Below are 24,782 nucleotides of genomic sequence, written 5' to 3' on the forward strand. Positions count from 1 at the left end.
CTTGGAATTTAGAGCTTGTGGCAACTAAAGCCCCTGGTTCTTTTTATAGGAGGTTTAATTGTTCTATCTGAGCAATGCCTTGCCTTATTAAACTGGTTATACTAGCCGCCGGGCATTGTGGCTGATAACTTGTCAGCTGAGAAGCCTACTTGTGGCTTAGTGGTAAAGTCTAGGCTTTATAGTTCATTTTATGTTTCCTTTCAAAGATGAGTCCTTTTTTTGGACTTGGTCTGAGTGAAGTTTCTTCTGACTTTAAGGGAAGATGTTTCTCCTGTCTGTCAAGAGAGTAGGACTAAAGGAGAGTTTTCCTTTTTCCTCTTTCTGCTGGTCAGTCATGTCTTTTAGGTAGATTACCATTCTTGGTCCAATCTAAGATTTTTCCCTTAGTCCAGTCCCAGTCTGGGAATGGGATTCAGGTTTTTTACCTTCAATACAGTATCCCTATCCTTGGATCAAGAGGGCCTGGTTATAACGAACATAGAACCTGAAGGATGTGTATTTATTGCCCCCATGATTGGAGATCTTCTCAAATTTCTGAATCTCATCATCCTAGAAAGTCTTTTGGGTCTGGGATATGGCAATGGTGCCTTCTGGACAATATAGGGTTTCAGGATTCTCCTTCCTTTCGAGCATTCTCTCTTTCAAGACATTTGCTCTGTTTCCATAGATGGGGCCCTCTGGCATGGCCTATTGATTAGCTCTGATGTCTCTGGAAAGGTTGTGAGTTCTAATCCGGCTCGGTATGTTTGGTTTTGTATACGTTGGCCCGTCTATATATTTAAAAGAAAAAAAAAATGAATCTGGGAAAGAGTTTCCCTTGTTCCATTCACAAGGGTGATTTTTTGGAGAATCTTAATAGATTATCTCTCTTGGAGAAGATTCGATCAGAGGTCATCTAATCTTGGATTTATTCCTTTTTCCTCTCTCTGCTGTCTTCGGTTCGGTCCATAGCAGTCCTAATGTCCTGTTGATAATTAATCATTTGCAAGTGTCAAGATTTTATATCTAGCTGCAGTTGATTTTCCTTTCACTTTCAAGTGACTCTATGTATGGAGGGAATTGGTCTAATGGTTTATACATACAATGAGACCTTCAGATCTGTTTCAGAAGATAGATCTAGATCAATCATCAAGCTTTCTTCCGTGGTAATATTTCGAAGTATCTGTCTCAGGGTGCGTGCTTCATGGAGACATTCCTGGGTTGATATGATCAGGACGCTTGCCTACTGGACTGGAAAACAGTCTGGACTCATTATTCATGGAAATGTCTGTCTTTCTCTCTTACATCTTGGACTTTAAGGAGAATAGCATTGTTCTGAGGGCTTGACCTCAGTTGTCTTTAACTTGGTACCAGTTGGACTAGGGTCGCCTCTGTGGCTTACATCAGTGGCCGTGCTGTCTAAAGCACTGAATTAAACCTACAGTCTCCTTGGAGGAGTGGGCTTGGTTTCCTCCACTCCAGAATCCAGTTAACTATGCAGTGCATGGATCTTTTTTAATCCAGAGGGACTCTAAGGTCCTTAGTCATAGGATGTGACTTGGATTGTCGGTGAGCGGGAGCTAACGATAGGTGTTTCTTTCATCTCCCAGAGCAACTGGGAATCGAATTCTAAGAGGTCAGTTTTTTCATCCAGGAAGTGGGACTCTCTCACTGGAGGTGCTCCTCTGGGCAAACCCTAACATTGGGGGGTTCCTGGAATGAAACTTTTAGGGCGTTTTCGGCAGATCGCCTTGTTTCCCAGATCTAGTGATCTGCACACCGTTCTGAAAGATGCTCTGGTGGTGGTTCCTGGGGTTTCAATCTGGCATCCCTGTTTCCTCCGTTGGCTTCTCTCACGATTTATGCTCGTGTCAAACAGGAGAGAGCATCCATAATTCTATTAGTTTCTGCATGCCTCGCAAGCTTGGGTAGGCAGACCTAATGGAGATATCATCTGTCTCGCCTTGGTGCTTCTGAGGAAGGACCTGCTCATTCAGGGTCTTTTCCTTCTCCCAAATGTCATTTTCTCAGAAGCTCACTGCTTGGAGATTGGAAGCTTAGTTCGGTTTAATAGTGGTCTTTGTCACCAGTTTTCTGTCTTGTAGACTGTTTCTTGAACCATTTACCATAGGATATGTAAATGTCTTTATATTGTGTGAATCCGTAGGGGCTCTAGGAGTAGAGTCAGGATTCTTAGTATGTTTGTCTTTTCTGCGAGAAGGTCTGGAGTTTCACCAGTCAGTTCTCTGAAGGGTCAGAATTTCTTTCATGTAATTAGCAAGAGTCCATGAGCTAGTGACGTATGGGATATACATTCCTACCAGGTAGGGGCAAAGTTTCCCAAACCTCAAAATGCCTATAAATACACCCCTCACACACACCCACAAAATCAGTTTTACAAACTTTGCCTCCTATGGAGTGTGGTGAAGTAAGTTTGTGCTAGAATCTACGTTGATATGCGCTCCGCAGCAGGTTGGAGCCCGTTTTCCTCTACAGCGTGCAGTGAATGTCAGAGGGATGTGAGAGAGTATTGCCTATTTGAATTCAAATGATCTCCTTCTACGGGGTCTATTTCATAGGTTCTCTGTTATCGGGTCGTAGAGATTCATCTCTTACTTCCCTTTTTCAGATCGACGATATACCTCTTAGTATATACCAGTACCTCTACGGATTCTCGATTCAGTAACTTGGTTTGGCTTTCTACTACGTGTAGATGAGTGTCCTGGGGTAAGCAAGTCTTAATTTCTGTGACACCTAAGCTATGGTTGGGCACTTTTATATAAAGTTCTAAATATATGTATTCAAAATTTGTCTTTATTTTTTCCCTCCCTCTCTAGTGACTCTTGCGTGGAAAGATCCACATCTTGGGTAGTCATTATCCCATACGTCACTAGCTCATGGACTCTTGCTAATTACATGAAAGAAAACATAATATATGTAAGAACTTACCTGATAAATTCATTTCTTTCATATTAGCAAGAGTCCATGAGGCCCACCCTTTTTTGTGGTGGTTATGATTTTTTTGTATAAAGCACAATTATTCCAATTCCTTATTTTTTATGCTTTCGCACTTTTTTCTTATCACCCCACTTCTTGGCTATTCGTTAAACTGATTTGTGGGTGTGGTGAGGGGTGTATTTATAGGCATTTTGAGGTTTGGGAAACTTTGCCCCTCCTGGTAGGAATGTATATCCCATACGTCACTAGCTCATGGACTCTTGCTAATATGAAAGAAATGAATTTATCAGGTAAGTTCTTACATAAATTATGTTTTCTGCATTTCCTTCTTGCTGCATAAGCTTCTGACGGACGTGACAGATGTAAGATATTTGTCAGGCCTTGTTCGGAATCGGGCCTGTGTTAAGTCTATTGCTCCTCTTGGGAGCCTTATCTTTAGTTCTTTAAATTTTGCAGCAAGCTATGTTTGAGCCTTTGTATTCCATAGATATTAATGGTTATCTTGGAAGGTTTGCCTCTGCTCGGAGAGTGTCGGAACTCAGCTTTGCAGTATGATTCACCTTATCTTTCCTTTCATGCCGATGAGGCGGTCCTTTGTACTAAGTTAGTTTCCTTTCTAAAGTATTTTTTAATCAGGAAATTGTTGTTCCTTCTCATTGTCATAGTTCTTCTTTTTGAGGGACGTTTGTTGCACAACTCGGTGGTTGTGTGTGTTTTACAATTTTATTTACAGACGTCTAAGGAATTCTCCAGTCTTCTGTCCTTTTTGTTTCTTTGGGAAACGTAAGGGTCAGAAAGGTTCTGTGACTTCTCTTTTCTCTAATAGAGAAGTATATTTGGTTTTGCTTATGAGAATGCTGGGCTGCAGTCTCCTGAGAGAATTCTGCTCTTTCCACTAGAGCTGTCTCTTATTACTTTTTTTCATAAATGGAGCTGCTGTAGAATGGAATGCAGGGCGGCAGCTTGGTCTTCTTTGCGTTCCCTATTAAAATTTTACGAATTAGATCTTTTGCCTTAACTGAGGTTCTTTCGGGAGAAAGGTACTTCAGGCAGTGGTGCCTTCTGTTTTAGGTACCTGTCTTGTCCCTCCCTTATCATCTGTGTCCTCTAGCTTGGGTATTGGTTCCCAACAGTAATTGATGATTCTGTGCACTCACCGTGTCATTAGAAAGAAAAGAAAATTTAATAATAATAAATTTTTTTTTTTTTTTTCTTGACACGGTGAGTCCATGGCCCTCCCTGTTTTTTCAGACAGTTTTTGTTATATAAACCTCAGGCACCTCTGCACCTTGTGTTATTTCCTTTCTCTTCTTTCCTTCGGTCCACCGGCTGGGGTTTATGGGAAGGGAAGTGATACTTAACAGCTCTGCTGTGGTGCACTTTGCCTCCTCCTGTTGGCCAGGAGGGATATTCCCAACAGTAATTGATGATTCTGTGGACTCACTGTGTCAAGAAAGAAAGAAATTTATCAGGTGAGCATAAATTTTGTTTTAGTGTTTTATTTAGTGTTGGTGATGTGGGGTGGTTGCGGTTTAGGGGTTAATAGGTTTATTTAGTGTTGGTAATGTGGGGGGACGGAGGTTTAGGGATTAATAGGTTTATTTAGTGTTGATGATGTGGGGGTGGGGTAGCGATTTAGAATAGATTAGTTAGAATGAATATGAAGAATAGAGCTGAAAATTTGGAAATTGATTTATTCGTTTTCAGGATTTTAGTTATGGTGCCGATTAGGAAATTCAGAGTCATCCGAATCTCCAAATTAGCCAAAATTCATCCAAAACGAATTGCACATATCTACAATAAACTATGGTGTCATATAGAAGTCTGTAAAGTTGAGCTAAAAGTGTGGTTCAGGTATCAAAAGATCTATTGTGGTGAGTTGCTGATTAAGAGTGAAGGAGAGAGTGAATTAACAGGTCTTTCCATATATATTATTAACATGAGTCATAATAGGGTAACAAATAAATGATTAGTACATGAACCTGCGAGACAAACAGGACATTGTATAAAGAGTGAGAGGAGTGCAGCAAAGTGAAAGCAAAATGAGTAATGTACAAAGCAGAGGGAGGAGATCTAGTGATATAGAGCAGAGCAGGAGAGAAAAGGAGAGGTATGAGCCCATACAGTAAAATTCCTTCCTACACACCGTAGGTCATTTGGGTTGAGGGAGGATTAGAGGCTGAAGGGTCTGAGAAGGTCTATGTTTCAATTAACAAGATTTCACAACAAAAAATATTTCTTCTGACTATCCAAGACAAGAGTGTGTTTATCTGAGTGGATTTCCAGTCTCTGGCTCTTACCGAACCATTCAGTACCAGGGTGGATTTCATTTAAATCAAAGTGATTCTAATCACAATTCTAATCACAATATAAATAACCAGTTAGATTTGATTTCAATTATGGTTTTCTACATAAATGCTACAGTTTTATAACAATAACTTTTCTTCTTAAATGGGAAGAGTCCACAGCTGCATTCATTACTTTTGGGAATTCAGAACCTGGCCACCAGGAGGAGGCAAAGACCCCAGTCAAAGGCTTAAATACCTTCCCAACTTCCCTCATCCCCCAGTCATTCTTTGTCTTTCATCACAGGGGGTTGGCAGAGAAGTGTCAGAAGATTGAAGATAGTCTCTTATGGAGGGTACTACCATACAAAATGGGACTGGAGTTTTAAGTAATCCTGTCAGCCTCTCAGTGAGAGTCCGGAGATGCAGGGAGTGTTGTCTCTGTGAAACCATCCCGAGTCATGTTAACAGCTCTTGGGCAATCAGCGTTGATGAGTTTCGCTGCCTGCCTTTATTCACTCAAGTCCATGTCAGAGGCGATACTACTATCTGTCACACTTGAAGGGCCGTGTTCCTGTTCCACGGCGTAGATTCCGGTAAGGTTGTTTCATTTTATTTCGATATGTGAATGTAATGTTAACGAAAGAAGAATCAAGGGTTAATATCTCCTATGGGGGGGTTATTGAACAGGGGGGGACTTTAATCATGTTTGTTATGTGATTCTGTCTGCTAATGTGTAGTGATACTTGGGCTCATGGATATTCGGAACATAATGGCCTTATCAGACTGTGCGGTCTTTTGGACTGGTGCGCCTTTTTTTCTGGCTTACACGTGGACACCTCGTGACCGGGTGTGGTCTCGTTGTAATTTCACTACCGTACTCTGACTGAGTGACGACATAGTGAGTCTGCTTGTTAGTTGTCTGGTTCACAGGAGGTGGTGAGTGCCCCAGCCATTGGGGGTGTAAGGTGCCGTTTAGCTTTAGTCCATATTTGCAATCTCCAAGTTATGGAGGATTCAGATTTTTTGGAGATGGACATCTCCGACTTGAAGTAAACGTCTTGTGAGGAGTATGAAATGGCCCGGGTTATACATGCCCTACAGTTATGTTCTGATTGCCGTTCTAGAGTACTCTCTTCTCCCGAATGTAGAGTGCGTTGAGCCATCCGCCCCTGAGGATTCCATGTCCCATGAGGCATGTGCCCCAGAACCTTCTTTTGCTATGCAAGCAGGTGTCCCCATGGCCGTTACTCCTTCTCCGGAAGGCGGCCTGTTTCTTCCAGAGGTTACAGCACGGTTCCGCATGACCATGGCGCTGGCGCATTTATATCTCCCAAGAGAAGTATTTTTAAGATACTGTCCGTGTTCTATTAACTAGAGTTTGTCGAGCTTGAGATTGCCTGAGTCAGTTTGACCTTCTGGGGAAGTGATAGCCTCTGAGGCTTCAGGGGCCCCTCCCTCTGGGCCGCGATCATCCATCGATCCGGCGGGGTAACATTTTGCCTTCCGTTATAGACTGTCACGTCTTCGTGTACTACTAAGGCATGTTTTGGCGGTGCTGGAGGATTCCAGTCCTACTTGGCCGAGGGATCCTCAGTCTTCCGTGCCGGATGGCAGACTGGGTTAGACTATGGGGATGAAGCCAATCTCCTTGACGTCTCCATTTTTCTTTTAAGTATTGGTTCCAGTTCTGAGCTTAGGAGAATGGCGCCTCTGATCGGCTGGTCCTGTTAGTGTGCCCATTCTCCATGGAAGTTCACCCACGGGTGCAGCCTTTATTTTCTTTGATCCGGTTAGGATGTGTTTAATTTGCTTTAAGAAGCTCATGTTTGTTATGATTTTCCATTTGGGAACATTTCTTTGGATGATACTTGCGATTTTGTGGTCGCATGGGCACTTCCTCTGAAGTTGCGCAGTACTATATATAACATAGTTATGTTTATAGTTTGTTATTGATCCCTTCAAGGGCTTCAAATTTTCTTGGACCTTGGACAGTTTTGGAGTGCTTTCATACCAGGGGGGTACTGGTCGAGCGCTAGCTGCTGTTCCTTATGGTTCATGTCACCCATGTGGTGCCGGTGCGTTGGTTATCTTGTCAGGTGTTGGATTGTTCACTTTGATAAGTGTTCATTTTTCTTGTTGCCTCCATTTCTAGAAGACGGAGGGACTGCATCGGTACGCCTCACGTTCCTACTGTTGAGGTGGTTTCGGACTTGGAGCCTGCTGAGGCTCATTGGGAGAGGCCTGTTGGCCTTGGAATTGAAGTTCTCCATTCCCATGGATTTGGAGGTTTGGATGACTGCTGGGCGTCGGGGGTACCAGATGGATGACGATTTTCGTTTTCACTCTTGGTATGTTCTGGATGTCTGTTTTTATGTGGCCTAGTCGCAGGTACCCCTCGTAGGTCACTGGGGCTTCTTGTTTCCCTTCTTGGGTGGTCGGGTCATCTGGGTCTGAAGGTTTGGAAGATCCTTATTACTTCCTTTTTTAGAGTGCACACTCTTCTATTGGGGGTGCAGGGGTTTGGGGTTAGTCCCTGTTGTTTTTCCCCGGCATTTTCCTGATTGACTTATCTGACAGGAGTTTTGAGGCTCCCTCCGTTTTTCCTGTGAGGTACAGGATTTTCCGGGAGGCTGATCCTGTAGGGGTCCTGGTGATTTGTCGCCTTCTCATCCCAAGGGCTTGTTGGAGTCTGTTCCATGTAAACCCGTTGTCTTTAGGGAGGGTGTTCCCCTTCGACCCTCTAAGATATCTAGCTCTTTGGGTTTGCAAGCAGAGGGTCCTGGTTTCAGGCACTCCTCTGGGTGCTGGTTGCCTTCTTTTTAGGCTTGTTAAGTTGTCCTTCTAGGCTCTTAGTCTGAATCTATTTCAAGCATCCAATGTCCGGGGACATTGGGACATGGGGTGCACTACTCCGTATGAGGTACCTTGATGGTTCCTCAGGGGTTAGAACATTGACGGGGCTAGGTCTTGGAGATCGGGCTTTTGGCCATGTCTCTTGTCAGAGTTTGGATCTGGATCGGTCCTGGGCAGTTTGGTTTCAAAACTTTAGGTATCTGCCTGAGGGTTAGTTTTGCTGTCTCTCAGGTGGGATCTTACAGTGGTTTCAGGGACAGCTATTGCACCTTGATGTGGGCTCGTGGTTGTTTGTTTCAACTGAGCTGTCGGTATGACCGTATGGTCTCATCAATGGTTTTCACCATTCTGTCATCTCTTCTCATGCCTATGGCTGGGGAAGCGGTTCCTTTGTGTTGACCTCCTTTGGGGAGGTTTCAGAATACAGTATCCATTGTTGTCCCAAAGGTCCTTTTCTTCTCATTTTCTGAGGGGTTCTGTCCTTCTTGCATGCAAGAGATCATGGAACTGGATTCTGGTACTGGGACACTGGAGTTTAGTGTCCTATCTCCCTAGTTTGGGAGTGGTCCCTCTTAGGAAGGGAGCTGTGTAGGGGTTCTGGAACCTGAGCACGTTGTATTTCTGTCATGGCTTTGTGGTAGCAAGCTAGATTTAAATAACTTTAGAGTTATTCTCCATGAGTCGTTCCTTTTAAGCCCCTCCTCTTTTCTTCTGAGGTGTGGTTCGGATAATTTTATATTCTTTGTATTCAGACGTTGCCAATCCTTTTGGACTGGGTCCGTTACCTCGGAGGGGGGGTTGGGGATCTGACTGCTCTTTTGAGTCTTGACCGTGTACTTGATGCAGGTCTAAGTGACCTAAGGGATATCTACCCTGCCTAAGTAGCTGGAGGCTTGGAGTATGACCCCTGCTATGGCAGCTTTCTAACCTGGTTTCATATGCTGCTGGTTTTGGATGTTCTTCTAAGGTCTAGATTTTTTTCCTGGAAGAGGTTGTCGTCGATATTTTTTGGTGTTTTCGGTGGGATGGTCTCCCACGATGGCTGGAGCTTAGAGATGGCTGTGTTGTTTCACAAGATAGCTTTTGTCTCTGATAGGTTAATTAGTTTTTTTTGTATCCTGTCTGCGGGCTCCTAATTTCTTTGGTTTTATATAGGTTTCTTACCTGTGTTTGACTAGTTTAGTGGTTGTGTCTGCTGGACTATGGTACAGTGGGAATCTTGTGGCTTCCTTGAGGCATCATAAGTCATATGGTGTTGTATTAGGGATCTAAGGGTAGACCTGGGTTCCTCTCGTGATCACCTTTTCATAGGTGTGGAGTTGATCTCTGGTCCTTGTCCTCTAGGGAGTTCCTTTCCCTGGGTGGTTTTCTTTAGCAACCTTGGGTTCGCTTTAGTCGTTTTGAGGTTTTTGTCCCTATTTGGTGGTCCTTTCGATATCTTATGGGTCCTCCGTTTTCCTCCTCAGGGGTAGGTGAAGGTCCTCTTCCTTCAGGTAGGGGGTTAGTTCCGTGTGACTAGAAAGCCCGCGGGACTTGGCTCCTCTGGGCTTTTTGTGCTCAATGGATTCTATGAGTTCTGAGTGGTCTCTAATACGGCCTTGTAGGTTGTTTAAGTGATGGGCAGTTACTTGGTCCTTTTAGGTTTTTAACCACTTGTTTTTTAAATGTTACAGTTTTTTTCAGGTGTTAGGTAATTTCAGGCTGTGGTGCCCTTCGAAAGGGGCTGCCTTCTGTACCCGCTCTTTGTTTGCATTCAGTGTCCTCTATAGCTTGGGTATTGTTTTCCCAAAAGTAATGAATGCAGCTGTGGACTCTTCCGTTTTAAGAAGAAAAGCTTAAATTATGCTTACCTGATAATTTTCTTTTCTTCTGACGGGAAGAGTCCACAGCTCCCCATCTGTGTTTTATGTATGGGGTGGCCATATTTTAGTTTTTATTCTTCTGGCACCTTTTTCACCCTGATATTTCTCCTACTGTTCCTTGTTTCCTTGGCAGAATGACTGGGGGATGAGTGAAGTGGGGGAGGTATTTAAGCCTTTGACTGGGGTGTCTTTGCCTCCTCCTATTGGCCAGGTTCTGAATTCCCAAGAATGCAGCTGTGGACTCTTCCCATCAGAAGAAAAGAAATTTATCAGGTAAGCATAATTTAAGCTTTTAAGATTATTTTCCCAGTTATATAAAAAAATTGCTGATTTACAGCTAGATTACAAGTTTTGCGTTATGGTGCGGTACGGCTATACTGCTGAAAAATTGGCCATTGCGCGGGGAATGGCAGATAACGCATATTGCAAGTTGTGCCGGTATAGCTATACCGCAAGCATTTTAGCCTTTACGCAACTCTCCATTCCGCACTCAAAAAATGACGTTTGAGTGCAGGCTTTTCCATAGCGCCATATTACAGGTTTTGCGGTCTGGCTAAAATGCTTGCGTTACAGCCTATACCGCCATGAGCCATTTAGCGATCTGAGACCAATAGTTATGGATTTTGCAAAACAAAAATGTTTCACAAAGTTCATAACTAAAATGTTACAAAGTACACTAACACCCATAAACTACCTCTTAACCCCTAAACCGCCACCCTCCCGCATCACAAATACTATATTACACCTATTAACCCCTAAACCACCGACCCTCCCACATCGCAACTACTATAACATATTAACCCCTAAACCGCCGGCCCCCCACATCGCAAATACTAAACGAAGCCTATTAACCCATAAACCGCCGCCCCCCCACATCGCAACACACTAAATTAAACTATTAACCCCTAAACCTAACACCCACCTAATTTTAAATTAAACTTACAATATAACTATCTTTAAATACATAAAAACTTACCTGTGAAATAAAATAAACCTAAGTTTAAAATATAAAGTAACGTAACATTACTATTTAAAAAAATTAAATTAACGAAAAATAAAAAAACCTAAATTACAATTTTAAAAAAATCCTAACACTACGAAAAAAAAAAAAAACTCTAAAATTACGAAACATAAAAAACTCTAAGATTACAAAAAATAATAACCGAAATTATCAAAAATAATAACAATTAAACCTAATCTAATACCCCTATAACAATAAAAAGCCCCTCCAAAATAAAAACAACCCCTAACCTAACAATAAACTACCAAGCTACCTATTGCCCCTACAGGGGCAAACCTAAGCTACCTATTGCCCCTACAGGGCATTTGTATGGGCATTGAACTTAAATGGGAATTCAGCTTTTTACTGCCCATTCCTAATCTTAAAAAAAACACCAAAAAAAATTAAAAAAACCTAACATTAACTCCAGAAAATCTCACGGTTCCTGAAGTCCAGACATCCATCTTCATCCAGACGGCAAGAAGTCTTCATCCAGGCGACGACATCTTAAAGGATTCCAAAAGTTTACTTTTTTAAGCGGTATTAGATAATCAGATTCGTAGCACCAAAGTTACTATTTCAGCACTTACCTACTTATACACGAAAACGAAGTCTCCAACACTAATAAAATTATATTTTATATTGCGATTCTGATGTCACCGAAGCCAAACCCCCTATTATGGGCCTTTCACTACCCAAACGAATGTCCAATCACAATATATTTTCACGCATATCATTATAATCCCATTTCGTCACTGTGCGCATGCGCACTGCATTGCGGGTAAACTATGTCCAATCACGATATATTTACACGCATAACATTATATGCCCATTTCGTCACTGTGCGCATACGCACTGCATTTCAGTAACCTGCGCGAATGCGCAGAATGTACCTTTGAGACTGCACTTGATGTATAGAAGGAGAGTGACATATCATATGACGATTTCATAAGATCACGCATGCGCATTACAGATGAATACGACATTTTGATAACTCAGGTTATCGTAGCTGATTCGTGTCTGCTAAAGAAACTGAGAGCAGTGGGTTTGGAAAACAATAAAATTTTACAGAAGCATATCTCAATAACGGTAATAATATGACACAGTAAGTGCTTTACATATATAATTGTTAAATATGAATATATCGATTAAAGAAGAGTTTTATTCTGCCTTTAGTGTCCCTTTAATCCATCGTGGGGGCATCTTCTTTCTTCATCCCGGTGTCGTGGAGCATTGGAGGCGCGGAGTATCTTTGCCGGCGGCATGGACATCCAGTGTGGATGATCCTCTTCACAGTGGCGGTTCGTGAGTTATTCAAATGGGGGTTTGAGTGAGTGAGAGCTCTCTGACTGACTATTGATATAGTTGTGAATAGATAGAGTGACAGCACCCCTCAGATCTGGCCTAGACTACAAGTGATAGTGATAGGGCCACTGTGGTATTATCAGTATAAATAGGGGTACTATCCCCCTCACTGCTGCAGGTAAGATCTGACCTAGACTATAAGTGATAGTGATAGGGTCCCTGGTAGATCTCACAGATTGGGAAGAAGCTCCCTTTCAGTGTGGACTTTAATGCAATTTGACTGGAAGCTCCAGTCTTGTAATCCTGTTCAGGTGTTTGCATGTCTGGCGATCTCCGGTGATCCTGTGTACCCTGTTCAATAAGACGGTCGTGTTGGGTTCCTGAAAAAAATCGTGGGGTGAATTATCACTGAATACTCCATAAGGACCCTTGGGAGAACGGAGAGCTGGATGCTACGCTGATCATCGGTTACTGATGCGTAAGTAACTATGTACGTTATTGTGACTTGCCTTTGAAGTTTATCTAAGCGGCCGCTTTTTGCCTCCTACTTAGATGGCTTGCAGCGTTCAAGACACGCTCATTTCCTGAAAAGGATCCCAAAGTTCCACCATTCTTTCAACTTGTGGAAAAGGCTTTGGAGGATCGTGTTTGTTACCACCTTTTGTGAGAAAATCCAGCTTTTATGGAACTGTTTTGATCCCTAAAGGAGTGAATCTTTGATACTTACTGTATATTGTTTATTTATTGTATTTGTTATTATTTGTATCTATTTTCACAGATGTATATTTTATCGTTAGTTTTATGAATTTATAAATTTATGAATTTGTGACTAAATTAAATTAAATATTTTTAAACTTAATATGTCGTTACTTTTTAACCCCTTGATTACCGAATTCATTTTGCAAACAAAATTTACTGCTATATATTATATATTATATATTTTACATATTTCTTGGAATGAGTTGTGTGGGTGAAAAATATATATAGACCACTAAATATATATAGACTACTTTTAAGGAGATATATACATACATAGACCCTTGGCAGTTATTTACTCTAAGAGTCATATAGCCCCCTTTTTTCTATAAACTTAAGCATTCCTTTGCGCACCTGTAAGTAGCTAATTGTGTTTTGCATAGAAACATCTCCAGACTTCACAGTGAAATAGAATCCAGACAGACACTACAGTGTGGTTCACGCCGTTACCAGGGCCAGACTGGGATCAAAAAGAGGCCCGGGCATTTTTAGGGCAAAGAGGCCCCCTCCCCTACCCAGGTGCTGAACCAAAAATGGGCACATTTTTAAGCTTAAATTTTTGCTTTTCAAAGAAAGATACAAAGAGAATGAAAAGCAAATCATTGTGACCAGAGGAAACACAGACATGAATTTTCCAAAACAGAAACTGCCAAATATTCAATCTGAAAGCAAACCTTTTATTTTCAGTCTGTTTGAGGTATTGAACAACATAATTTATGTAAGAACTTACCTGATAAATTCATTTCTTTCATATTAGCAAGAGTCCATGAGCTAGTGACGTATGGGATATACATTCCTACCAGGAGGGGCAAAGTTTCCCAAACCTCAAAATGCCTATAAATACACCCCTCACCACACCCACAAATCAGTTTAACGAATAGCCAAGAAGTGGGGTGATAAGAAAAAAGTGCGAAAGCATAAAAAATAAGGAATTGGAATAATTGTGCTTTATACAAAAAAATCATAACCACCACAAAAAAAGGGTGGGCCTCATGGACTCTTGCTAATATGAAAGAAATGAATTTATCAGGTAAGTTCTTACATAAATTATGTTTTCTTTCATGTAATTAGCAAGAGTCCATGAGCTAGTGACGTATGGGATAATAAATACCCAAGATGTGGAACTTCCACGCAAGAGTCACTAGAGAGGGAGGGATAAAATAAAGACAGCCAATTCCGCTGAAAAAATAATCCACAACCCAAAATAAAGTTTTAATCTTATAATGAAAAAAACATAATTTATGCTTACCTGATAAATTCCTTTCTTCTGTTGTGTGATCAGTCCACGGGTCATCATTACTTCTGGGATATAACTCCTCCCCAACAGGAAATGCAAGAGGATTCACCCAGCAGAGCTGCATATAGCTCCTCCCCTCTACGTCAGTCCCAGTCATTCGACCAAGAATCAACGAGAAAGGAGTAACCAAGGGTGAAGTGGTGACTGGAGTATAATTTAAAAAATATTTACCTGCCTTAAAACAGGGCGGGCCGTGGACTGATCACACAACAGAAGAAAGGAATTTATCAGGTAAGCATAAATTATGTTTTCTTCTGTTATGTGTGATCAGTCCACGGGTCATCATTACTTCTGGGATACCAATACCAAAGCAAAAGTACACGGATGACGGGAGGGATAGGCAGGCTCATTATACAGAAGGAACCACTGCCTGAAGAACCTTTCTCCCAAAAATAGCCTCCGAAGAAGCAAAAGTGTCAAATTTGTAAAATTTGGAAAAAGTATGAAGCGAAGACCAAGTTGCAGCCTTGCAAATCTGTTCAACAGAGGCCTCATTCTTAAAGGCCCAAGTGGAAGCCACAGCTCTAGTGGAGTGAGCTGTAATTCTTTCAGGAGGCTGCTGTCCAGCAGTCTCATAGGCTAAACGTATTATGCTACGAAGCCAAAAAGAGAGAGAGGTAGCAGAAGCTTTTTGACCTCTCCTCTGTCCAGAATAAACGACAAACAGGGAAGAAGTTTGGCGAAAATCTTTAGTTGCCTGCAAGTAGAACTTGAGGGCACGAACTACATCCAGATTGTGTAGAAGACGTTCCTTCTTTGAAGAAGGATTTGGACACAAGGATGGAACAACAATCTCTTGATTGATATTCCTGTTAGTGACTACCTTAGGTAAGAACCCAGGTTTAGTACGCAGAACTACCTTGTCTGAGTGAAAAATCAGATAAGGAGAATCACAATGTAAGGCTGATAACTCAGAGACTCTTCGAGCCGAGGAAATAGCCATTAAAAACAGAACTTTCCAAGATAACAATTTTATATCAATGGAATGAAGGGGTTCAAACGGAACACCCTGTAAAACGTTAAGAACTAAGTTTAAACTCCATGGCGGAGCAACAGCTTTAAACACAGGCTTGATCCTAGCTAAAGCCTGACAAAAGGCCTGGACGTCTGGATTTTCTGACAGACGCCTGTGTAACAAGATGGACAGAGCTGAAATCTGTCCCTTTAATGAACTAGCTGATAAACCCTTTTCTAAACCTTCTTGTAGAAAGGACAATATCCTAGCGATCCTAACCTTACTCCAGGAGTAACCTTTGGATTCGCACCAGTATAGGTATTTACGCCATATTTTATGGTAAATCCTCTGGTAACAGGCTTCCTAGCCTGTATCAGGGTATCAATAACCGACTCAGAAAAACCACGTTTTGATAAAATCAAGCGTTCAATTTCCAAGCAGTCAGCTTCAGAGAAGTTAGATTTTGATGTTTGAATGGACCCTGTATCAGAAGGTCCTGTCTTAGAGGTAGAGACCAAGGCGGACAGGATGACATGTCCACTAGATCTGCATACCAAGTCCTGCGTGGCCATGCAGGCGCTATTAGAATCACTGATGCTCTCTCCTGTTTGATTTTGGCAATCAATCGAGGAAGCAGCGGGAAGGGTGGAAACACATAAGCCATCCCGAAGTTCCAAGGTGCTGTCAAAGCATCTATCAGAACCGCTCCCGGATCCCTGGATCTGGACCCGTAGAGAGGAAGTTTGGCGTTCTGGCGAGACGCCATGAGATCTATCTCTGGTTTGCCCCAACGTCGAAGTATTTGGGCAAAGACCTCCGGATGAAGTTCCCACTCCCCCGGATGAAAAGTCTGGCGACTCAAGAAATCCGCCTCCCAGTTCTCCACTCCCGGGATGTGGATTGCTGACAGGTGGCAAGAGTGAGACTCTGCCCAGCGAATTATCTTTGATACTTCCATCATTGCTAGGGAGCTTCTTGTCCCTCCCTGATGGTTGATGTAAGCTACAGTCGTGATGTTGTCCGACTGAAACCTGATGAACCCCCGAGTTGTTAATTGGGGCCAAGCCAGAAGGGCATTGAGAACTGCTCTCAATTCCAGAATGTTTATTGGAAGGAGACTCTCCTCCTGATTCCATAGTCCCTGAGCCTTCAGAGAATTCCAGACAGCGCCCCAACCTAGTAGGCTGGCGTCTGTTGTTACAATTGTCCAGTCTGGCCTGCTGAATGGCATCCCCCTGGACAGGTGTGGCCGATAAAGCCACCATAGAAGAGAATTTCTGGTCTCTAGATTCAGATTCAGAGTAGGGGACAAATCTGAGTAATCCCCATTCCACTGACTTAGCATGCACAATTGCAGCGGTCTGAGGTGTAGGCGTGCAAAAGGTACTATGTCCATTGCCGCTACCATTAAGCCGATCACCTCCATGCATTGAGCTACTGACGGGTGTTGAATGGAATGAAGGACACGGCATGCATTTTGAAGCTTTGTTAACCTGTCTTCTGTCAGGTAAATCTTCATTTCTACAGAATCTATAAGAGTCCCCAAGAATGGAACTCTTGTGAGAGGAAAAAGAGAACTCTTCTTTTCGTTCACTTTCCATCCATGCGACCTTAGAAATGCCAGAACTAACTCTGTATGAGACTTGGCAGTTTGAAAGCTTGAAGCTTGTATTAGAATGTCGTCTAGGTACGGAGCTACCGAAATCCCTCGCGGTCTTAGTACCGCCAGAAGGGCACCCAGAACCTTTGTGAAGATTCTTGGAGCCGTAGCCAATCCGAATGGAAGAGCTACAAACTGGTAGTGCCTGTCTAAGAAGGCAAACCTTAGATACCGGTGATGATCTTTGTGAATCGGTATGTGAAGGTAAGCATCTTTTAAATCCACTGTGGTCATGTACTGACCCTTTTGGATCATGGGTAAGATTGTCCGAATAGTTTCCATTTTGAACGATGGAACTCTTAGGAATTTGTTTAGAATCTTTAAATCTAAGATTGGCCTGAAAGTTCCCTCTTTTTTGGGAACCACAAACAGGTTTGAGTAGAACCCTTGTCCTTGTTCCGACCGCGGAACCGGATGGATCACTCCCATTAATAACAGATCTTGAACACAGCGTAGAAACGCTTCTTTCTTTATCTGGTTTGTTGACAACCTTGACAGATGAAATCTCCCTCTTGGGGGAGATAATTTGAAGTCTAGAAGGTATCCCTGAGATATGATCTCTAGCGCCCAGGGATCCTGAACATCTCTTGCCCAGGCCTGGGCGAAGAGAGAAAGTCTGCCCCCCACTAGATCCGGTCCCGGATCGGGGGCTCTCGGTTCATGCTGTCTTTGGGGCAGCAGCAGGTTTCCTGGCCTGCTTGCTCTTGTTCCAGGACTGGTTAGGCTTCCAGCCTTGCCTGTAACGAGCAACAGCTCCCTCCTGTTTTGGTGCAGTGGAGGTTGATGCTGCTCCTGTTTTGAAATTCCGAAAGGGACGAAAATTAGACTGTCTAGCCTTGGCTTTGGCTTTGTCTTGAGGTAGGGCGTGGCCCTTACCTCCTGTAATGTCAGCGATAATTTCTTTCAAACCGGGCCCAAATAAAGACTGCCCCTTGAAAGGTATATTAAGTAATTTGGACTTAGAAGTAACATCAGCTGACCAGGATTTTAGCCACAGCGCCCTACGTGCCTGTATGGCGAATCCTGAGTTCTTAGCCGTAAGTTTGGTTAAATGTACTACGGCCTCCGAAATGAATGAATTAGCTAGTTTAAGGACTCTAAGCCTGTCCGTAATGTCGTCTAGCGTAGATGAACTAAGGTTCTCTTCCAGAGACTCAATCCAAAATGCTGCCGCAGCCGTAATCGGCGCGATACATGCAAGGGGTTGCAATATAAAACCTTGTTGAACAAACATTTTCTTAAGGTAACCCTCTAATTTTTTATCCATTGGATCTGAAAAAGCACAGCTATCCTCCACCGGGATAGTGGTACGCTTAGCTAAAGTAGAAACTGCTCCCTCCACCTTAGGGACCGTTTGCCATAAGTCCCGAGTGGTGGTGTCTATTGGAAACATCTTTCTAAATATTGGAGGGGGTGAGAACGGCACACCGGGTCTATCCCACTCCTTAGTAACAATTTCAGTTAGTCTCTTAGGTATAGGAAAAACGTCAGTACTCGCCGGTACCGCAAAGTATTTATCCAACCTACACAGTTTCTCTGGTATTGCAACGGTGTTACAATCATTGAGAGCTGCTAAGACCTCCCCTAGTAATACACGGAGGTTCTCCAATTTAAATTTAAAATTTGAAATATCTGAATCCAATCTGTTTGGATCAGAACCGTCACCTACAGAATGAAGCTCTCCGTCCTCATGCTCTGCAAGCTGTGACGCAGTATCAGACATGGCCCTAGTATTGTCAGCGCACTCTGTTCTCACCCCAGAGTGATCACGCTTGCCTCTTAGTTCTGGTAATTTAGACAAAACTTCAGTCATAACAGTAGCCATATCTTGTAATGTTATCTGTAATGGCCGCCCAGATGTACTAGGCGCCATAATATCACGCACCTCCCGGGCGGGAGATGCAGGTACTGCCGCGTGAGGCGAGTTAGTCGGCATAACTCTCCCCTCGCTGTTTGGTGAAATTTGTTCAAATTGTACAGATTGACTTTTATTTAAAGTAGCATCAATACAGTTAGTACATAAATTTCTATTGGGCTCCACCTTGGCATTGGAACAAATGACACAGATATCTTCCTCTGAGTCAGACATGTTTAACACACTAGCAATAAACTTGCAACTTGGTTATAATTCTTTTTAGCAAAAACGTACTGTGCCTCAAAGAGGTACTAAACGATTAAATGATTAAATGACTAAATGACAGTTGAAATAATGAACTGAAAAAACAATTATAGCATCAAACTTTAAAACAACACAACTTTTAGCAAAGGTTTGTTCCCATTAGAAAAATAACAATAATTAAATTTGACATAAAGATTACAGAGCAACGTTTTTATTCACAGTCAATATAAAATTCTCACAGCTCTGCTGAGAGAATCTACCTCCCTCCAAAGAAGTTTGAAGACCCCTGAGATCTGTCAGAGATGAACCGGATCATGCAGGAAATATAAGAGTAACTGACTGGAATTTTTTGATGCGTAGCAAAGAGCGCCAAAAACGGCCCCTCCCCCTCACACACAGCAGTGAAGAGAAACGAAACTGTCACAATTAAAACCAAACAACTGCCAAGTGGAAAATAATGCCCAAATATTTATTCACTCAGTACCTCAGAAATGTAAACGATTCTACATTCCAGCAAAAACGTTTAACATGATAAATACTTATTAAAAGGATTAGTGACCTTTAACAGAGTAGTTCCGGTGAAATACCATCCCCAGAATACTGAAGTGTATACATACATGTCATTATAACGGTATGGCAGGATTTTCTCATCAATTCCATTCAGAAAATAAAAACTGCTACATACCTCAATGCAGATTCATCTGCCCGCTGTCCCCTGATCTGAAGCTTTTACCTCCCTCAGATGGCCGAGAACAGCAATATGATCTTAACTACTCCGGTTAAAATCATAGTAAAAAAAAACTCTGGTAGATTCTTCCTCAAACTCTGCCAGAGAAGTAATAACACGCTCCGGTGCTATTGTAAAATAACAAACTTTTGATTGAAGTCATAAAAACTAAGTATAATCACCATAGTCCTCTCACACATCCTATCTAGTCGTTGGGTGCAAGAGAATGACTGGGACTGACGTAGAGGGGAGGAGCTATATGCAGCTCTGCTGGGTGAATCCTCTTGCATTTCCTGTTGGGGAGGAGTTATATCCCAGAAGTAATGATGACCCGTGGACTGATCACACATAACAGAAGAAAACTGAAATTATAAGCAGAAGAATCAAACTGAAACCGCTGCCTGAAGTACTTTTCTACCAAAAACTGCTTCAGAAGAAGAAAACACATCAAAATGGTAGAATTTAGTAAAAGTATGCAAAGAAGACCAAGTGGCTGCTTTGCAAATCTGATCAACCGAAGCTTCATTCCTAAACGCCCAGGAAGTAGAAACTAACCTAGTAGAATGAGCTGTAATCCTTTGAGGCAGAGTTTTACCCGACTCGACATAAGCATGATGAATCAAAGATTTTAACCAAGATGCCAAAGAAATGGCAGAGGCCTTCTGACCTTTCCTGGAACCGGAAAAGATAACAAATAGACTAGAAGTCTTTCGGAAACCTTTAGTAGCTTCAACATAATATTTCAAAGCTCTAACTACATCCAAAGAATGCAACGATCTTTCCTTAGAATTCTTAGGATTAGGACATAATGAAGGAACCACAATTTCTCTACTAATGTTGTTAGAGTTCACAACTTTAGGTAAAAATGTAAATGAAGTTCGCAACACCGCCTTATCCTGATGAAAAATCAGAAAAGGAGATTCACAAGAAAGAGCAGATAACTTTGAAACTCTTCTAGCAGAAGAGATGGCCAAAAGGAACAGAACTTTCCAAGAAAGTAATTTAATGTCCAGAGAATGCATAGGTTCAAACGGAGGAGCTTGTAAAGCCCCCAGAACCAAATTCAAACTCCAAGGAGGAGAGATTGACTTAATGACAGGTTTGATATGAACCAAAGCCTGAACAAAACAATGAATATCAGGAACATTAGCAATCTTTCTGTGAAACAACACAGAAAGAGCAGAAATTTGTCCTTTCAAAGAACTTGCAGACAAACCTTTATCCAGACCATCCTGAAGAAATTGTAAAATTCTAGGATTTCTAAAAGAATGCCAGGAAAAATGATGAGAAGAGCACCAAGAGATGTAAGTCTTCCAGACTCGATAATATATCTTCCTAGATACAGTTTTACGAGCCTGTAACATAGTATTAATTACAGAGTCAGAGAAACCTCTATGACTGAGAATCAATCATTCAATCTCCATACCTTCAAATTTAAGGATTTGAGATCCTGATGGAAAAAAGGACCTTGCGATAGAAGGTCTGGTCTTAACGGAAGAGTTCATGGTTGGCAAGTAGCCATCTGAACAAGATCCGCATACCAAAACCTGTGAGGCCATGCTGGAGCCACCAGCAGAACAAACGAACGCTCCTTTAGAATCTTGGAAATCACTCTTGGAAGAAAAACTAGAGGTGGAAAGATATAGGCAGGATGATACTTCCAAGGAAGAGACAATGCATCCACTGCTTCCGCCTGAGGATCCCTGGATCTGGACAGATACCTGGGAAGCTTCTTGTTTAGATGAGAAGCCATCAGATCTATTTCTGGAAGTCCCCAGAATTGAACAATCTGAAGAAATACTTCTGGGTGAAGAGACCATTCGCCCGGATGTAATGTTTGGCGACTGAGATAATCCGCTTCCCAATTGTCTATACCTGGGATGTGAACCGCAGAAATTAGACAGGAGCTGGATTCCGCCCATACAAGTATTCGAGATACTTCTTTCATAGCCAGAGGACTGTGAGTCCCTCCTTGATGATTGACATATGCCACGGTTGTGACATTGTCCGTCTGAAAACAAATGAACGACTCTCTCTTTAGAAGAGGCCACGACTGAAGAGCTCTGAAAATCGCACGGAGTTCCAAAATGTTGATTGGTAATCTCGCCTCCTGAGATTCCCAAACCCCCTGTGCTGTCAGAGACCCCCATACAGCTCCCCAACCTGTCAGACTTGCATCTGTTGAGATCACAGTCCAGGTTGGAGGAAAAAAAGAAGCCCCCTGAACTAAATGATGGTGGTCTGTCCACCACGTCAGAGAGTGTCGTACATTCGGTTTTAAAGATATTAATTGAGATATCTTTGTATAATCCCTGCACCACTGGTTCAGCATACAGAGCTGAAGAGGTTGCATGTGAAAACGAGCAAAGGGGATCGCGTCCGATGCAGCAGTCATAAGACCTAGAATTTCCATGCATAAGGCTACCGAAGGGAATGATTGAGACTGAAGGTTTCGACAAGCTGAAACCAATTTCAGACGTCTCTTGTCCGTTAACGACAGAGTCATGGACACTGAATCTATCTGGAAACCTAAAAAGGTTACCCTTGTCTGAGGAATCAACAAACTCTTTGGTAAATTGATCCTCCAACCATGTTCTTGAAGAAACGATACAAGTCGATTCGTATGAGATTCTGCTAAATGTGAAGATTGAGCAAGTACCAAGATATCGTCCAAATAAGGAAATACCACAATACCCTGTTCTCTGATTACAGATAGTAGGGCACCGAGAACCTTTGAAAAAATCCTTGGAGCTGTTGCTAGGCCAAACGGCAGAGCCACAAATTGGTAATGCTTGTCTAGAAAAGAGAATCTCAGAAACTGAAAGTGATCTGGATGAATCGGAATATGCAGATATGCATCCTGTAAATCTATAGTGGACATATAATGCCCTTGCTGAACAAAAGGCAGAATAGTCCTTATAGTTACCATTTTGAATGTTGGTATTCTTACATAACGATTCAATATCTTTAAATCCAGTACTGGTCTGAAGGAATTCTCCTTCTTTGGTACAATGAATAGATTTGAGTAGAACCCCAGACCTTGTTCCAGAACTGGAACAGGCACAATTACTCCAGCCAACTCTAGATCTGAAACACATTTCAGAAACGCTTGAGCCTTCACTGGATTTATTGGAACGCGAGAAAGAAAAAATCTTCTTGCAGGAGGCCTTATCTTGAAACCTATTCTGTACCCTTCAGAAACAATGTTCTGAATCCAAAGACTGTGAATCGAATTGATCCAAATTTCTTTGAAAAATCGTAATCTGCCCCCTACCAGCTGCGCTGGAATGAGGGCCGCACCTTCATGTGGACTTGGGAGCTGACTTTGGCTTTCTAAAAGGCTTGGATTTATTCCAGACTGGAGATGGTTTCCAAACTGATACCGTTCCTGTAGGGGAAGGATCAGGCTTTTGTTCCTTACTCTGACGAAAGGAACGAAAACGATTAGCAGCCCTATATTTACCTTTGGATTTTTTATCCTGTGGTAAAAAAGTTCCTTTCCCCCCAGTAACAGTTGAAATACTAGAATCCAACTGTGAACCAAACAATTTATTACCTTGGAAAGAAAAGGAAAGCAAAGTTGACTTAGAAGACATCAGCATTCCAAGTTTTAAGCCATAAAGCTCTTCTAGCTAAAATAGCTAAAGACATATACCTGACAGCAACCCTAATGATGTCAAAGATGGCATCACAAATAAAGTTATTAGCATGTTGAAGAAGATTAACAATGCTATGAGTATTATGATCTGTTACTTGTTGTGCTAAAGCCTCCAACCAGAAAGTTGAAGCTGCAGCAACATCTGCCAAAGATATAGCAGGCCTAAGAAGATTACCTGAACATAAATAAGCTTTTCTTAGAAAGGATTCAATTTTCCTATCTAAAGGATCCTTAAAGGAAGTACTATCTGCCGTAGGAATAGTAGTACGTTTAGCAAGAGTAGAGATAGCCCCATCAACTTTAGGGATTTGTGGTCCCAAAACTCTAATCTATCAGATGCACAGGATATAATTTCTTAAAAACCGTTTAGAAGGAGTAATGAATTACCCAGATTATTCCATTTCCCTGAAATTACTCTCAGAAATAGGCATCAGGGACGGGAAAAACTCCGGACTATAACTACAGGAGGTTAAAAAACCGTATTTAACGTTTAGGATTGAGTATCAAGAGGGACCGAGATTCCTCTATTTCTAATGCAATTAAGACTTCTTTAAGTAAAGAACGGATAAATTCCATTTTAAATAAATATGAAGATTTATCAGTGTCAATCTCTGAAACAGAATCTTCTGAACCATACAAATCATCATCAGAAACAGAATCAGAATGATGATGTTCATTTAAAAATTCATCTGGAAAATGAGAAGGTTTTATAAAGACCTTTATGTTTACTGGAAGGAGGAATAACAGACATAGCCTTCCTAATAGATTCAGAAACAAAATCTCTTATAGTAACAGGAACACCCTGAGTATTAGATGTTGGACTGAACAGCAACAGGTAATGGAACATTACTAAAGGAAATATTATCTGCATTAAGCAAGTTTATCAAGACATTCATCACAAACAACAGCCGAGGGACAGTTAACCACAAGTTTACAGCAAATACACTTAACTTTGGGTAGATCCAGCATCAGCAGAGGCGATTTTCCAGAAGGTAGCTTCTGATTCAGGGTCAATCTGAGACATCTTGGCAATATGTAATAGAAAAAAACAACATATAAAGGCAAAATTTATCAAATTCCTTAAAAGACAGTTTCAGGAATGGGAAAAAATGCCAATGAACAAGCTTCTAGCAACCAGAAGCAAATAAACAACTAGACTTAAATAATGTGGAGACAAAAATGACGCCCATATTTTTTAGCGCCAAAAAAGACGGCCCACATTATTTGGTGCCTAAATGCTTGGCACAAAAAAAAAAAATGGAAAAAGGAATATTGAACATCCTGAATCAAGGCAAATAAATGTTTAAAACACATATATTTAGAACTTTATATAAAAGTGCCCAACCATAGCTTAGAGTGTCACAA

General features: G+C 41.8%; 1 protein-coding gene across 1 annotated transcript in view; it reads right to left on the minus strand.

Moving 5' to 3' along the window:
- Nucleotides 1–12,440: 12,440 nt before the first annotated feature.
- The window catches only part of LOC128657902 (oocyte zinc finger protein XlCOF7.1-like), a 112,158-nt gene continuing 99,816 nt past the window's right edge, over nt 12,441–24,782 (minus strand). Inside the window, exon 9 of the mRNA XM_053712329.1 lies at nt 12,441–12,625. Coding sequence (XP_053568304.1) covers nt 12,441–12,625 — 185 coding nt within the window. The remainder of the gene's footprint in view (nt 12,626–24,782) is intronic.

Source organism: Bombina bombina, chromosome 4 (assembly GCF_027579735.1).
Source record: "Bombina bombina isolate aBomBom1 chromosome 4, aBomBom1.pri, whole genome shotgun sequence".
Taxonomy (NCBI): Eukaryota; Metazoa; Chordata; class Amphibia; order Anura; family Bombinatoridae; genus Bombina; species Bombina bombina.